We start from the raw sequence: 13,653 nt of genomic DNA on the forward strand, positions 1-13,653 counted from the left end.
CACCGGGAGGCCGTTCCACAAATTCACCACCCTTTCCATGAAGAAGGTTACTTCTGAGTCTAACCCCTTCCATCTTTATCCTTTGCCCCCTCGTTCCAGAGCTTCCTTTCAATTGAAAGAGCTTCACCTCCTGTGCATTTATGCCACCTAAGTATTTAAGTGTCTCTATCATCTATCCTCTCCCACCTTTCTTCCAAAGTATACATACTGAAATCTTTAAGTCTGTCCCCATATGCTTTATGACAAAGACCACTGACCATTTTAGTAGCTGCCCTCTGGACCGACTCCATCCTTTTTGAAGGTTTGGTCTCCAGCATTGTACACAATATTCTAAATGAGGTCTCAACAGAGTCTTATACAGGGACATCATTGCCTCCTTTTTCCTACCGGCCATTCCTCTCCCTATGCACCCAAGCATCCTTTTAGCTTTCGCCGTCACCTTAAGATCATCACATATAATCACACCCAAGTCCTGATTTTCTTTCGTGCACAAAAGTTCTTCACCCGTTAAACTGCACCATTCTCTCAGGTTTTTGCAGCCCAAATGCATGACCCTGTGTGTTTTTTTAGCATTAAATCTTAGCTGCCAAATTCTGGACCATTTTTCAAGCTTCACTAGATCCTTCCTCATGTTATCCACACCATCAGGGTGCCTTTTGCAGATTTTGGCATCATCCACAGAGACAAACCTTACCAGACAGCTCTTCAGCAAAATCGCCAACAAAAAGGTTAAAATGAAGTAGCCCAAGAACTGAACCTTGCAGAACGCCACTGGTAACATCCTTTTCCTTAGAATGCGCTCCATTTACCACTACCCTCTGTTGCCTTCCACTCAACCATTTCCTAACCCAGTCAGTCACTATGACCCAAACCGAGGGCACTCAGTTTATTTATTAGTCTTCTGTGCACAACCGTGTCAAAGGCTTTGCTAAAATTTAAATACACCACATCTAGCGTTCTCCCTCGACCCAACTCTCTGGTCACCCAGTCAAAGAAATTATTCAGATTTGTCTGACAAGACCTGCCTCGGGTCCTGCAATCCATTGGATTCCACAAACCTCACTAAATTTTGTTTTAGAAATGTAACCCCCTGGGGAATCGGTTTGTTGCTGGCATGAGTGGGGATTCCCAGGGGGTCACTATCGCCTGGTGGTGGGAGGAGAACTCCGTGAGAGCTTTGAAAATCCCACCCAAGGGGACGGCAGGGTATGGGGGATAAAAGTGCATGAGCACAAGGGATCAGGTGGTGGATAAAAAAAGGTTGGACCACAAGAGAGAGACTTTTGGGGAGGGGGAAAAGGGATAACGCCCCCCCCCCCGGAAGTCAGGAGCAGGGTGAGGGGAGCCTCACTCCCAGGAGAACTTGTGGAAGAGAGAAGGAGGGGCTCTAAAAATCATAGCTGACCCTGGATTGTGTATAAAGAAAATCCATTTGAAAGAAGGGGATCAAGATTTAAACTGAGCTAAGAGAAATGCATATGGATAAACCTGTGTGGCGCTTGCCGGACTTGTAAATAATTCACTTAAATCATCATCATTAAGTAAACGGTTAAAAGAAAATATTCCAGAGCATGTGGACATTACTTTTATTTTTATGATGACATCAATGGAATTTATGGGAATTACCCTCCGGCCTACCGAAAACTAGCTCCGGCCCCAGCCTGCACCCTAACGCCAGAACCTGAATATTTTTTGTAGATCCTGGTGCCAGCTCTTGCTCCAAAGAGCTTAGCCGGTGCCATAAGTGGACTCCATTGAGACCAGTGTTACATTTCCTTTACTATACACAGTACCGAAGTTTAGACTAGCTGGTTTGTAGTTCTCAACCCCATCCTTCTACTTTTGTAGAGAGGGATTACATATGCTCTTTAGTCCTCCAGGATCACTCCCTCACAACTAGAGATGCATTGAAAAGGTCAGCCAGTGGAGCCGCTAGGACTTCCCTAAGTTCCTTCTGTACCCTCAAATGTATGCCGTCCGGCCCCATCGCTTTGCCCATCTTTAGTTTAGCCAGTTCCTCATCCCCTCTGAAGGGACACCACCTTGTAAGTGGTGGAGGGGCTTCCGTGTTTCAATGACTTAGAGGGCTATGCTGAAGGGTTACCCATATCAGACAGGCCTCTGAGGAGAAACCAGACAAAGAGTGTCCCAAACTGAAGGATCCAAGATAGCGTCGAGGGAGGACGTACGTTAGTTGAGTTCCCGTTTTACACCAGAATACCTGAAGAAGTAGGCGCGCTCCCCAGAGAATGGGGAAAAAAAGGCAGCTGTGGTGTTGTCCTCCTCGAACACGGCTGGGGTTCCCACCACTTCTCAGTCTACTTTGGAGAGATTCGGGGTCATAACGTCGGGGATATCGGTTCCTGCTTCGGGGAACAGCAAGGCTTTATCGCCGAATCTCAGTGAAGAGGGAGTGACTTTGAGTCCCCCTGTTGGCATGGCCTCTCCAAGACCCGGAAACAGTAACGCTTCGCTATGGAGGTCGACAGTGGAAACGCCTGAAGTTGGTTAGGATTCTCACGTGATCCGAGGAGGTCCTGGCGCAGCATTGACTCCGGATAATAAACCAACTGGGGGATTGGAGAGTGAGCTCTTCCCCCCGAAGATATCTGGAGCGGTTTCTGTGGAGAAATTGGACCTGGTGAAGCCAAAAAATGTCATAATGGACACACTATGGGAAGTGCTGCAGAGTGTGAATAATTCTCTTCTTCTTCAGATGTCAAAAATTTTTCAGGAATAAATATGTGATTATATCAATACTTATCTAACAAAGTGGAAGTCCAAGATATAAAAATAGAGACTTTGATTACGGAAATGGTTTCTCTACGAAAATCAGTTAATCTGGTAATGAAGGACAGTCATGTTTCTTGTAAAAAAGTGGAACTTCTGGAGAACCAATTAAGGAAAAATAACTTGAGAATGATAAATCTTCCTAAAATACCCTATATATAGAGTTATATTACTAGTGACTTTTGCCTTTGATTTATATAGGAACAATGTTTTGAAATTGTATTTCCGATACATGGCTGATAGTTTTTTGGGTTCAAAGATAAATATATTTCCTGACATATCAAGGGAATCGCAGACTAGGAGGTGTGAACTCTTGGCTTTTAAGCCAGGAATCATTGCCCTAGGTGGGACCTTCCTAGAGCGATTCCCTTGTAAGTGTTTTATTTCCTTATTACTTATTTGTTGAACCCAAGAAATTACAAGAGTTTGTGGAGTTAAAAGAACAGATGAAGAACCCTCTGCAGCAACTTCCTTTAGTTACCACTGTACCGGCTGCAATTACCGATTAACCTTCCTCCCTCAGAAAATATGAATTTGTAAGATTAACCACTTGGTGTTTTTCTTATTTTCTTTGAGATTGTTTTCCTGATCTTGGATCCCCCAATTGTGGACAATTATATATATTGTTGAGAGAAAATGTTTTTTCTTTTTCCTTATATTAATTTCTGTTTTTCCTTACATTTACGTGATCAATGTGAATGTAATTAAGTAAAATGATAAATTAAAAAAAAAAATAACCAGTTGCTCACGAACACAATCCTCTGAAAATCATTCGGGGACTACCACCCTTCTATTCCTATTGCTGTTTGTCTTCTGCATTCAATTCTGGTCGCTGTATCTCAAAAAAGATATAGTGGAATTAGAAAAGGGTCAAAGAAGAGCAACTAAAATGATAAAGGGGCTGAAACTGCTCCCATATGAGGGTAGAACTCTTCAGCTTAAAAAAGAGACAACTGAGGGCAGATATGATTGAGGTCTATAAAATCCTGTTTAGAACAGGTGAAAGTAAATCGATTTTTTTTTTACTCTTTCAAAAAGTGCAAAGAATAGGGTGCACTCAAGGAAATACTTTTAAAACAGGAGGAAATGTTTTTTCACTCAAAGAATAGTTAAGCTCTGGAACTCATTGTCGGAGGATGTGGTAACAGCTGTTAGCATATCTGTGTTTGGACAGGTTCCCGGAGGAAAAGTACATAGTCTGCTATTGAGCTAGAGATTTGGAAGCCACTGCTTGCCCTGGGTTGGTAGCATGGAATGTTGCTACTAACTGGGTTTCTGCCAGCTTGGCCAGTGCTGGAAGCTGGATATTGGGCTAGATGTACCATTGGTCTAACCCAGTATGGCTATTCTTATGTCCTTATGCTCCCGACCCTTCAGCTGTGAACATAGAACAGAAATATTTGTTCAGCAATTCCATCTTATCTTTATCAGCTTCTACATATTCCTCCCCTTCACCTTTGAGTCTCACAAGGCCACTTTTGCAGAACTTCCTCCTATAACTAACATATCTAAAAAATGTCTTGTCCCTCCCTCCCCCCATTTTACCATATTGGCTATTTTTTCTTCATTTGTATGTTTGCTTTCCTGACTGCTCTAGCACCTTCTCGTAGCTTTTCCAAATACTGTCATTCTTAACTCAAAGCTGTCATAATATTATTATTATTTGTTGTTACATTTGTATCTCACATTTTCCCACCTTTTGCAGGCTCAATGTGGAGTGAGATGTAATCTTTTCCTGATCTTTTCTAGAACTCTTGTTCAGAGAAGCTGGAAGATTTCAGGAGCATCATGGACCGTAGCCGTAGTGAGTATAAGTATGTATCTTCATATATCTTTGTGCCATGTGCAATAATAGTGATGCCTTTAATGGATATATTAATCCATCTTTTCAGCACTCATTTTACACAAGCTTCTCACATACGAGTTCTCACTTTTGATGTAATTGTGAGAAAAGAAGAAGGAACCAGTCCATTAGATCCAAAGTGGAACAGAAAAGAAGAACTTTGGACCTTGTGAAGAAAAACCGTCTTTTATTGGTTGTTCAAAGCTCCCAGGACTCCCAAACAAGCGCCCAACATGGCCATGTTTTGCCAGAAGTACAGATTGTGTCAGGGGCAATGAAACCAGCTGGTGTAGAACTAGACTTCATCAACGTTGATTACAGATGGGAGCTTTGAACAACCAATAAAAGACTGTTTTTCTTCACAAGCTCTTCTTTCTTCTTCTTTTGATAAAATTGGAAAACTGTGTCGTAACCAGCTCAATGTACTGTGACAACTCTTAAGTGCTTATGAGTTAAGGTAACTCCTTTAGAAGAGTGTCTTTCATTCATACACTGGAATAACCAATGCGCTAAATCTAAAATACTCAGCACATGTCCAGCCTTTTGCAATTGCTAATAAGTCTCTCGGTGCTCTACTGCCAGGCCATGTCCACCATTACATGACAATATTCATTGGTTATATTGTTGTCATAAATATTTGATGGTAGGAGTTGATGCATGTTTGATGTTTGATGAGTGGTGAGATTGTAGTATGTGTATGAAGTATTTTATAGATTGTATGTATTTAGTTAGATAATGTTTATATATTTGATAAGGTTTGCAACTGTTCATAGCTGTGATGTGATAAAACCAGGTGAATTAAGATTTGTTTCTCTGTGTTGTTGTTTCTAGGAATAATCGTGTCTTAAGCATTTTAATAGCATATTTTCTCATGTATTCATGGACTGAGCCAGTTTTGTAACCTTTCTGGTTCGTTTGTGTCAAAAGGGCGGTAAATCAAATACACAAAAACAGAGAAAAATGTAGGTAGGTAAAGGCCACAGGCCCAATATTCAGACTGTGGGAGGGGCCCGGCTAACTCCCGCTGTCACCGCTGAACCTGAATATTCAATGCGTGGGATAAACATAAAGGAATCCTGTTCAGAAGGAATGGATCCTCAGGAGCTTAATCGAGATTGGATAGCAGAGCCGATAGTGGGAGGCGGGGCTGGAGGTTGGGAGGCGGGGATAGTGCTGGGCAGACTTATACGGTCTGTGCCAGAGCCGGTGGTGGGAGGCGGGACTGGTGGTTGGGAGGCGGGGATAGTGCTGGGCAGACTTATACGGTCTGTGCCAGAGCCGGTGGTGGGAGGCGGGGATAGTGCTAGGCAGACTTATACGGTCTGTGCCAGAGCCGGTGCTGGGAGGCAGGGATAGTGCTGGGCAGACTTTTACAGTCTGTGCCAGAGCCGGTGCTGGGAGGTGGAGCTGGTGGTTGGGAGGCAGGGATAGTGCTGGGCAGACTTATACGGTCTGTGCCTTGAAGAGCATAGGTACAAATCAAAGTAGGGTATACACAAAAGCAGCACACATGAGTTGTCTTGTTGGGCAGACTGGATGGACCGTGCAGGTCTTTTTTCTGCCGTCATCTACTATGTTACTATGTATTTCCAATGACCAGCACTGAGTATTTGGTTTATTTTGGCCGGTTAGAAGATAAGCGGCTATGTTGATATTTGGACTTAAGATATCCCACTTATTCACGCGGCCAAATATAGCTGCTAAAGTGTGTGTGTGGGGGGGGGGGGGGGGGGGTCAGTGGCTTAGCTAGGTGAGGCGCAAGGGCCAAACGGACTTGTGATGGCGACAGCTCCTATTTTTCACGTGGTCCATCGTGCCTATACAGTCCACTGTCCACTCCACCCGACGTCAGAACATGACTATGCTTCTGTTCAGATAGCCTGTTTTGTTGGCTAATATAGCCGGTTATCTGCTAGCTGCTAACTGGTGATAGTCAACATGGGATAGCTGGTTATCCCCCACTGGATAGTCGATTGTGGGGCATTAACCAGCAAGGTGCTGATAATAAGTTAGAAAAGAACGTATATAGGACAGAATCATACACAAGTCACACCAAAAACAAGTCTGCCTATATGGCCTGTGCAGTCGGCCCATCCAAGCCATTGACACTCCCTTAGTGATCCTATGGACTTGTCTCAGGCTCTTCAGAACATAAGTTTCCTGATTATTGGACAAACCTTTTCTCCTTCTGGTCAAAACCTCACAGTCTCCATCCAGGGATTCTCGTCCCCATAGACTCTCTTAACATGGGAATCTTTCACCACAATACCTAAGCCCTCAGATTCACGCTTTGCTTTAGCCCTTAGGTAGGAGGGGGGGGGGTAAAACCTCTGACTTTTACATGCACTTCACGCAAGACACTTACTGAAACCCAAGGAAGGCATCTCACTGGACATAAGTTTTTATCTCCAAAGGTTGAGCCTTAGACAAAGGGCTGGATTCTATAAATCACACTCGCAAAAAGTTGGTGCTAAGTATGATTTTATAAAAGGCTTTCGTCCTTTACGGAATCACAAGGTGCCAATTCCCACACCCAAACTATGCCTGCTGAAACCTGGTGTAAATGCTGAGCCCCAAGTTGGGTGTTGAGTGCACTGACCCAGTATTCTATACTTGCATGTGCAACTTTTTTGAACGTCCCTGACACACTAACACCCCCTTTTGAGATATACGTTAAGGGAGTTAAGCACATGGTCTTATAGGATAGGAAATTCTAATGGGTGCCAATTAACTTCAATAATTGGTTGTTAGCACCTGATTATTGATGGGTATGAACTGCATTTGGGAGCCATATATAGAACCCGGGAGACACTGTTTCTGTTAGCCAATCCACCATGCAAATCCAAAATTCCATCACCCCCCCCCCCCAAAAAAAAAAAATCCACACTAGACCCTAGAGGGGGTCTCTGGCTTCTATCAGGGCAGGCAGTGTCATTGCAGCCATCCCAACAGGGGGTACTATAGCAGAATGGTACACTCCATCCCAAGAGGAGGTGCTATGGCAGAATGGTACACTCCATCCCAACAGGGGGTGCTATGGCAGAATGGTACACTCCATCCCAACAGGGGGTGCTATAGCAGAATGGTACACTCCATCCCAACAGGGGGTGCTATGGCAGAATGGTACACATCTCATTCTACACTAAATTGATATGATGCTGAATCCAGGAGTCTACTGGCCTAGTGAGAGTCCTGATAGGATCTTTAGACCAATATTTGGTAAAACTCTAAGTGTTCATTTGTACAGGTTTGTTTTAGAGGTGAGGAGCATAAGACATTAAACCAGAACTCAAGGCCTGCACAAAATAAGTGTGTAAACCCACCTGAACTGAAGGATGAGAGAGATGGTGGTACTGATTGTCTCATTATTCTTCCATTAAACAGAGATTGGGTCTGCCTCCTTTCCAAGCACACGTTACTGTTTCCTGTTATCTCAAAAATTCTTCCAGGCTCTGTATGATCTTATTTCTCTCTCGTTCTTTTAGTGGTTTCCTTCCTGGTGACACCGGCTTTGCAAGGAGTAACAGCATATCTAGACCTAGTGCCAAATCAGTCTATCGTAAGGAGCTTTGTACTTTCAAAGATTAGTATCACATTACCCTTTTGCCCTCTTGCCCACTGTCACTCTCTTTCCTGTAGATCAGAGGAAGCAGTATGCCCAGGCCATATCCAGTCTCCAGGACGGCTTTGAACATCGAGTGGAGGTATGGAAGACAGACGGGTGGGTGGATACAATGACATGCGCTGGTTTCCTTGGCTTTAGCACACAATTTCATGGGCATCGTATATAAAATGCTACGGAGAGTGGGAAATACACCAATGACTCCAGAGACTGGGACAGATGGATCAATTATGAGCAATTTTATTACAGACTCGACACAGCTGATAGAGCCACATGTCGCGCTGTTGCGTGTCCCAGCTACAAAGCTTTATAAAGGTCTTTTTTAAGACCACCCTCTTTCCTGTGGAAGTACATTTTTTTAATAAACATCACAAAGACTCCTGAGGCAGGCCTGTGGCTGAAACACAGATCTGTGTTGAGTCTGTAATAAAATTGCTGATAATTGATCCTTCTGTCCTAGTCTCTGGAGTCATTGGTCCATTTCCCACTCTCCTTAGCACTTTATTGATCCCGTGGGATTTTGTTTTTCTACCATCTAGGAGGTTTTCCCTCTTTGTCCTTCACCATTTGTAAAAAGCATGCGTTTAACCATGTGAAAAGCCAGTTCATAGCAGATTTCAATCCACATTCCTGATGCTATTGGCTATTTAACACCGATGCAAAGACCAAAAGGCTGAGCACAACACTGGGGCTTTAACACCACGTGTGAGGAGGCACAAAACGTTAGCCTGGAATTTCCACAGTAGGACTAGTGAGGATTTCATGCGTGCGCCTTCCCTTTTACTGTGAGCTAAGGCTACAAACTTTTTTACAGCATGTGGGACGTGTGCTGCTACAAACAGCATAAGTGGCAGACTGCAGAGACTGAGTTGTATGCACAGACATCTGTGCATGTACATAAGTAATGCCACACTGGGAAAAGACCAAGGGTCCATGGAGCCCAGCATCCTGTCCACGACAGCAGCCAATCCAGGCCAAGGGCACCTGGCAAGCTTCCCAAACTTACAACATAGTAGATGACGGCAGAAAAAGACCTGCATGGTCCGTCTAGTCTGCCCAAGATAAACTCATATCTTGAATTTGTACCTGTCTTTTTCAGGGCACAGACCGTGTAAGTCTGCCCAGCAGTATTTCCCGCCTCCCAACCACCAGTCCCGTCTCCCATCACCAGCTCTGGTACAGACCGTATAAGTCTGCCCTCCCCTATCCTAGCCTCCCAACCACCAACCCCTCTTCCCCCCACCTGCTCCGCCACCCAATTTCAGCTAAGCTTCTGAGGATCCATTCCTGCTGCACAGGATTCCTTTATGCATATCCCACGCATGTTTGAATTCCGTTACCGTTTTCATCTCCACCACCTCCCGCGGGAGGACATTCCAAGCATCCACCACCCTCTCCGTGAAACATTCTATACATTCTATACATGCTATTCCTGGAATTATGGATTTTTCCCAAGTCCATTTAGTAGTGGTTTATGGACTTGTCCTGTAGGAAACCGTCTAACCCCTTTTAAAACTCTGTCGAGCTAACCGCCTTCACCACGTTCTCCGGCAACGAATTCCAGGAGAACGTGCTGAAGGCGGTTAGCTTAGCATGTGTTGGAATGGTATTCTGCTCATAAATATTGAATAACATTCCAGCATATACCTGCATGTGCCAATGTATGCACATGGTATAGCTGCCGATGGTACAAATCGCAGGTACCCAGCGCATTCTCCCATGTTATTGCATAATTTTGCACAGGGCCGGTTTACATATTATTTGGTTACTGCACTGGGGAGCAAAACTTGTGTTCCTCTTGCGTTAGAAAGTCATATGCTAATCATTAGTGCAAGACTTGTAAAAAGGGTTTGTGCATGAGCCCCAGAATTAGTCTGTTTTTGTACAAAGTGAAGGATAACTTCCTCTTGCAACCCTTCTCAATAGTAATGAAGCCATCCTACATGTCACATTTTACCAAAGCATAGCTCAGGAGCTCTACCCACTGCTTTGTTTCCTCTGAACAGATGAGTATAACGGCTGAAGTATCATAATTATGACCAACGTAGCTCATGTGGAGGATAACACACCCCTGGACCATGTGTGATCAGTTTTGCTTGGGAGGGGTTTTAGTTCTGATATGAGAGAGGCTGGAAAGGTTTTGTTTTGAGAACAGAGAGGAGCTCTGAAATAACGCTGCCATTCAATGAAGTTTCCTTTTATTAAACTTTCCTTATCTGCTGTCCCTCAAAATGTAGTACAGGAAGTGAGAGCTCAGAACCAGCTCCCTCTCCCTAGAATGACTTATCTTAAATGATGTGGGTTCTCCTCCCAGCACCTGTTCACTTGCGAACTTAACAACGGAGAAGTGAAGAGTGTTGAAGACTGCATTACTCGACTGAAGATGCTGGATGCCCAGGGCCGCATCTGGGCACAAGACCTGATTCTGCAAGTCAAAGACGATGAGCTGCTATTGGCCGATATTGAAACCAAGGTATGAGCTTCTGAGAACTGGGCTGCAGTGAAACACGTCCTTTAAGAATTAGAAAATGGGAAACTAGAAGAGCAGAGACATACTCTCGAGTTTTTATAATTGTTATTGAAGTTACAGGTCATCACAATGACAAAGTGCCTAAAAATTTTAAAAAAGTGTGTAATTTTATGAGATACAGTGATTCAATGGGATAATGGCTGTTCTTGGCTTGTGGAGACAGTTCATAAGCAACATTTTCATGCAAGATGGGAATAAACTTTAGAAGTTTCTTATCTGTTTTGAATGTTCAGTTTCTGCAGCTATGGGTGATATTTAGTTATTGAATTGTTTATATCTATTCTGCCTTTATCAAAGGCAAATTACAAAGCCAAAACACCATAATAAAAATTACACCATCATACAATCATATTCCATTTCAAGTTTCTCATATTAGCTTCCTTAGTAAAACTGTCACTGACTGTCCCATCATGTACCAAATGCCATCGTACAAAGATGCCCTTTGAATAATTTCTTACATTTATTTAATTCACTTTGCATTTTGAGTTTCAAAGGAAGAGAATTCCATTCTTTGGGTCATGCTAAAGAGACAGAACGCTTCCTCGTTACTTCAGACAAGATGGGCAGCGCCAAACGTCTTTCTCCATCAGATCGCAATGATCTAGATGGTTGATAGAAATGCAGAACAGATGACATAATATGAAACACCCACCATCAAGGGATTACATTTCAATAATATGGGTAGCCAATGTAAATTCCTAAAGCAAAGGCTTATAAAATCAAACCTTGAACTTAAGCATTGCCGTACTGGGACAGACTGAAGGTCCATCAAGCCCAGCATCCTGTTTCCAACAGTGGTCAATCAGGGTCACAAGTACCTGGCAAGATCCCATTGAGGTTTCAGTTAATAATCTTGCTGTGGCATTCTGAAGTGGTTTTAACACAGTTGATGTCAGATGAAGGTAAATAGAATTACAATAACCTAATCTTAGTTAAACTGAAAGTCCTCATCGGGTAACATCTGTTTAACCCTATACAACATATGTAATTGAAGAAAAGAATCTCTGACCACATTTCAAATATGTGGTTTTATTGACAATGTAGAGTCAAGTGTAACACCTAAATTCTTTACCTCATCCAGAACCACTATATTCTGTCCACACACTGGAATTTGATCCACAAAACCTTCACGAAACAAACTAATTTTATTCAGATTTTTACTTACTATTTACTGTCACATGAAAAACAAATGGTGAGAAGGAGATGTGTCGTTCACTGCCACAGCTGAAGTCTCGCAAAGGAACAAATCAGAGATCAGGTCGGCTCCCTGCCTCATCCATCTCCTTTTCACTTCCTAGGAGGAGCTGGAGTGTTTCCCCTTGGGGTTTGTTCAGAATTGCTGCTCCATCTTGAACAGTTGCTCCTACAACTCTATCCTTGCCATCACTGTCAAAGACCATCACCACAAAGAGAACATCTTTCTTTTCCAATGTGAAGAGATCGGGGTGAGTTCCTTCAGGTTCTTCCTCTCAATGTATGAAAAGTCTGATAATATATGCCTGGGTCATTCCATTTTATAGGAAGGAATGTCATTATCAAAGCCTGGACCATCTGGTTCCACCTAAAGTAGTTGGTGATCAATGCCTCAGTTATTTTGTCCTGTCAAAGGCTATTCCAGCTCAAGAAGGTGGGGCTCAGTGATCAGGGCTGATGTGTAACAACAGATACAGTGGAGGAGTGGCCTAGTGGTTAGGGTGGTGGACTTTGGTCCTGGGGAACTGAGGAACTGAGTTCAATTCCCACTTCAGGCACAGGCAGCTCCTTGTGACTCTGGGCAAGTCACTTAACCCTCCATTGCCCCATGTACAAATATAACAACAAAAAAAAAAAGATAAGAGATTTATTACATGAAGTTCCTGCTGAAAGGGACTATTGAACACGTAACTCAAGAATAGTATAAATTCTAAGAAAACATTATTATTATTTTTTTTTTAGTTACATTTGTACCCTGCGTTTTCCCACTCATGGCAGGCTCAATGCGGCTTTCATATACAGGTATTTATTTGTACCTGGGGCAATGGAGGGTTAAGTGACTTGCCCAGAGTCACAAGGAGCTGTGCCTGAAGTGGGAATCGAACTCAGTTCCTCAGGACCAGAGTCCACCACCCTAACCACTAGGCCACTCCTCCACTCTCAATGGTTATTCATGGGAGAAGTGCTCCAGGTACCATTACATAAGTACATAAGTAGTGCCATACTGGGAAAGACCAAAGGTCCATCTAGCCCAGCATCCTGTCACCGACAGTGGCCAATCCAGGTCAAGGGCACCTGGCACGCTCCCCAAACGTAAAAACATTCCAGACAAGTTATACCTAAAAATGCGGAATTTTTCCAAGTCCATTTAATAGCGGTCTATGGACTTGTCCTTTAGGAATCTATCTAACCCCTTTTTAAACTCCGTCAAGCTAACCGCCCGTACCACGTTCTCCGGCAACGAATTCCAGAGTCTAATTACACGTTGGGTGAAGAAAAATTTTCTCCGATTCGTTTTAAATTTACCACACTGTAACTTCAACTCATGCCCTCTAGTCCTAGTATTTTTGGATAGCGTGAACAGTCGCTTCACATCCACCCGATCCATTCCACTCATTATTTTATACACTTCTATCATATCTCCCCTCAGCCGTCTCTTCTCCAAGCTGAAAAGCCCTAGCCTTCTCAGCCTCTCTTCATAGGAAAGTCGTCCCATCCCCACTATCATTTTCGTCGCCCTTCGCTGTACCTTTTCCAATTCTACTATATCTTTTTTGAGATACGGAGACCAGTACTGAACACAATACTCCAGGTGCGGTCGCACCATGGAGCGATACAACGGCATTATAACATCCGCACACCTGGACTCCATACCCTTCCTAATAACACCCAACA

The 13,653-nt window shown here is 43.4% G+C and overlaps 1 protein-coding gene across 7 annotated transcripts in view; it reads left to right on the plus strand.

The window, feature by feature from the left end:
• Positions 1–13,653, plus strand: part of EPS8L3 (EPS8 like 3) — a 62,737-nt gene that overhangs the window by 7,612 nt on the left and 41,472 nt on the right. For 4 of the 7 annotated variants that reach the window (XM_030220926.1, XM_030220931.1, XM_030220928.1 and 1 more), the window contains exons 2-6: positions 4,540–4,604; positions 8,119–8,192; positions 8,273–8,337; positions 10,570–10,728; positions 12,084–12,230. In XM_030220926.1, coding sequence (XP_030076786.1) covers positions 4,540–4,604; positions 8,119–8,192; positions 8,273–8,337; positions 10,570–10,728; positions 12,084–12,230 — 510 coding nt within the window. Of the gene's footprint in view, positions 1–4,495; positions 4,605–8,118; positions 8,193–8,272; positions 8,338–10,569; positions 10,729–12,083; positions 12,231–13,653 lie in introns of all 7 variants that reach the window. The other 3 variants (XM_030220930.1, XM_030220929.1, XM_030220932.1) reach the window with 3 other exon arrangements.

This window comes from Microcaecilia unicolor, chromosome 12 (genome assembly GCF_901765095.1).
Source record: "Microcaecilia unicolor chromosome 12, aMicUni1.1, whole genome shotgun sequence".
NCBI lineage: Eukaryota > Metazoa > Chordata > Amphibia > Gymnophiona > Siphonopidae > Microcaecilia > Microcaecilia unicolor.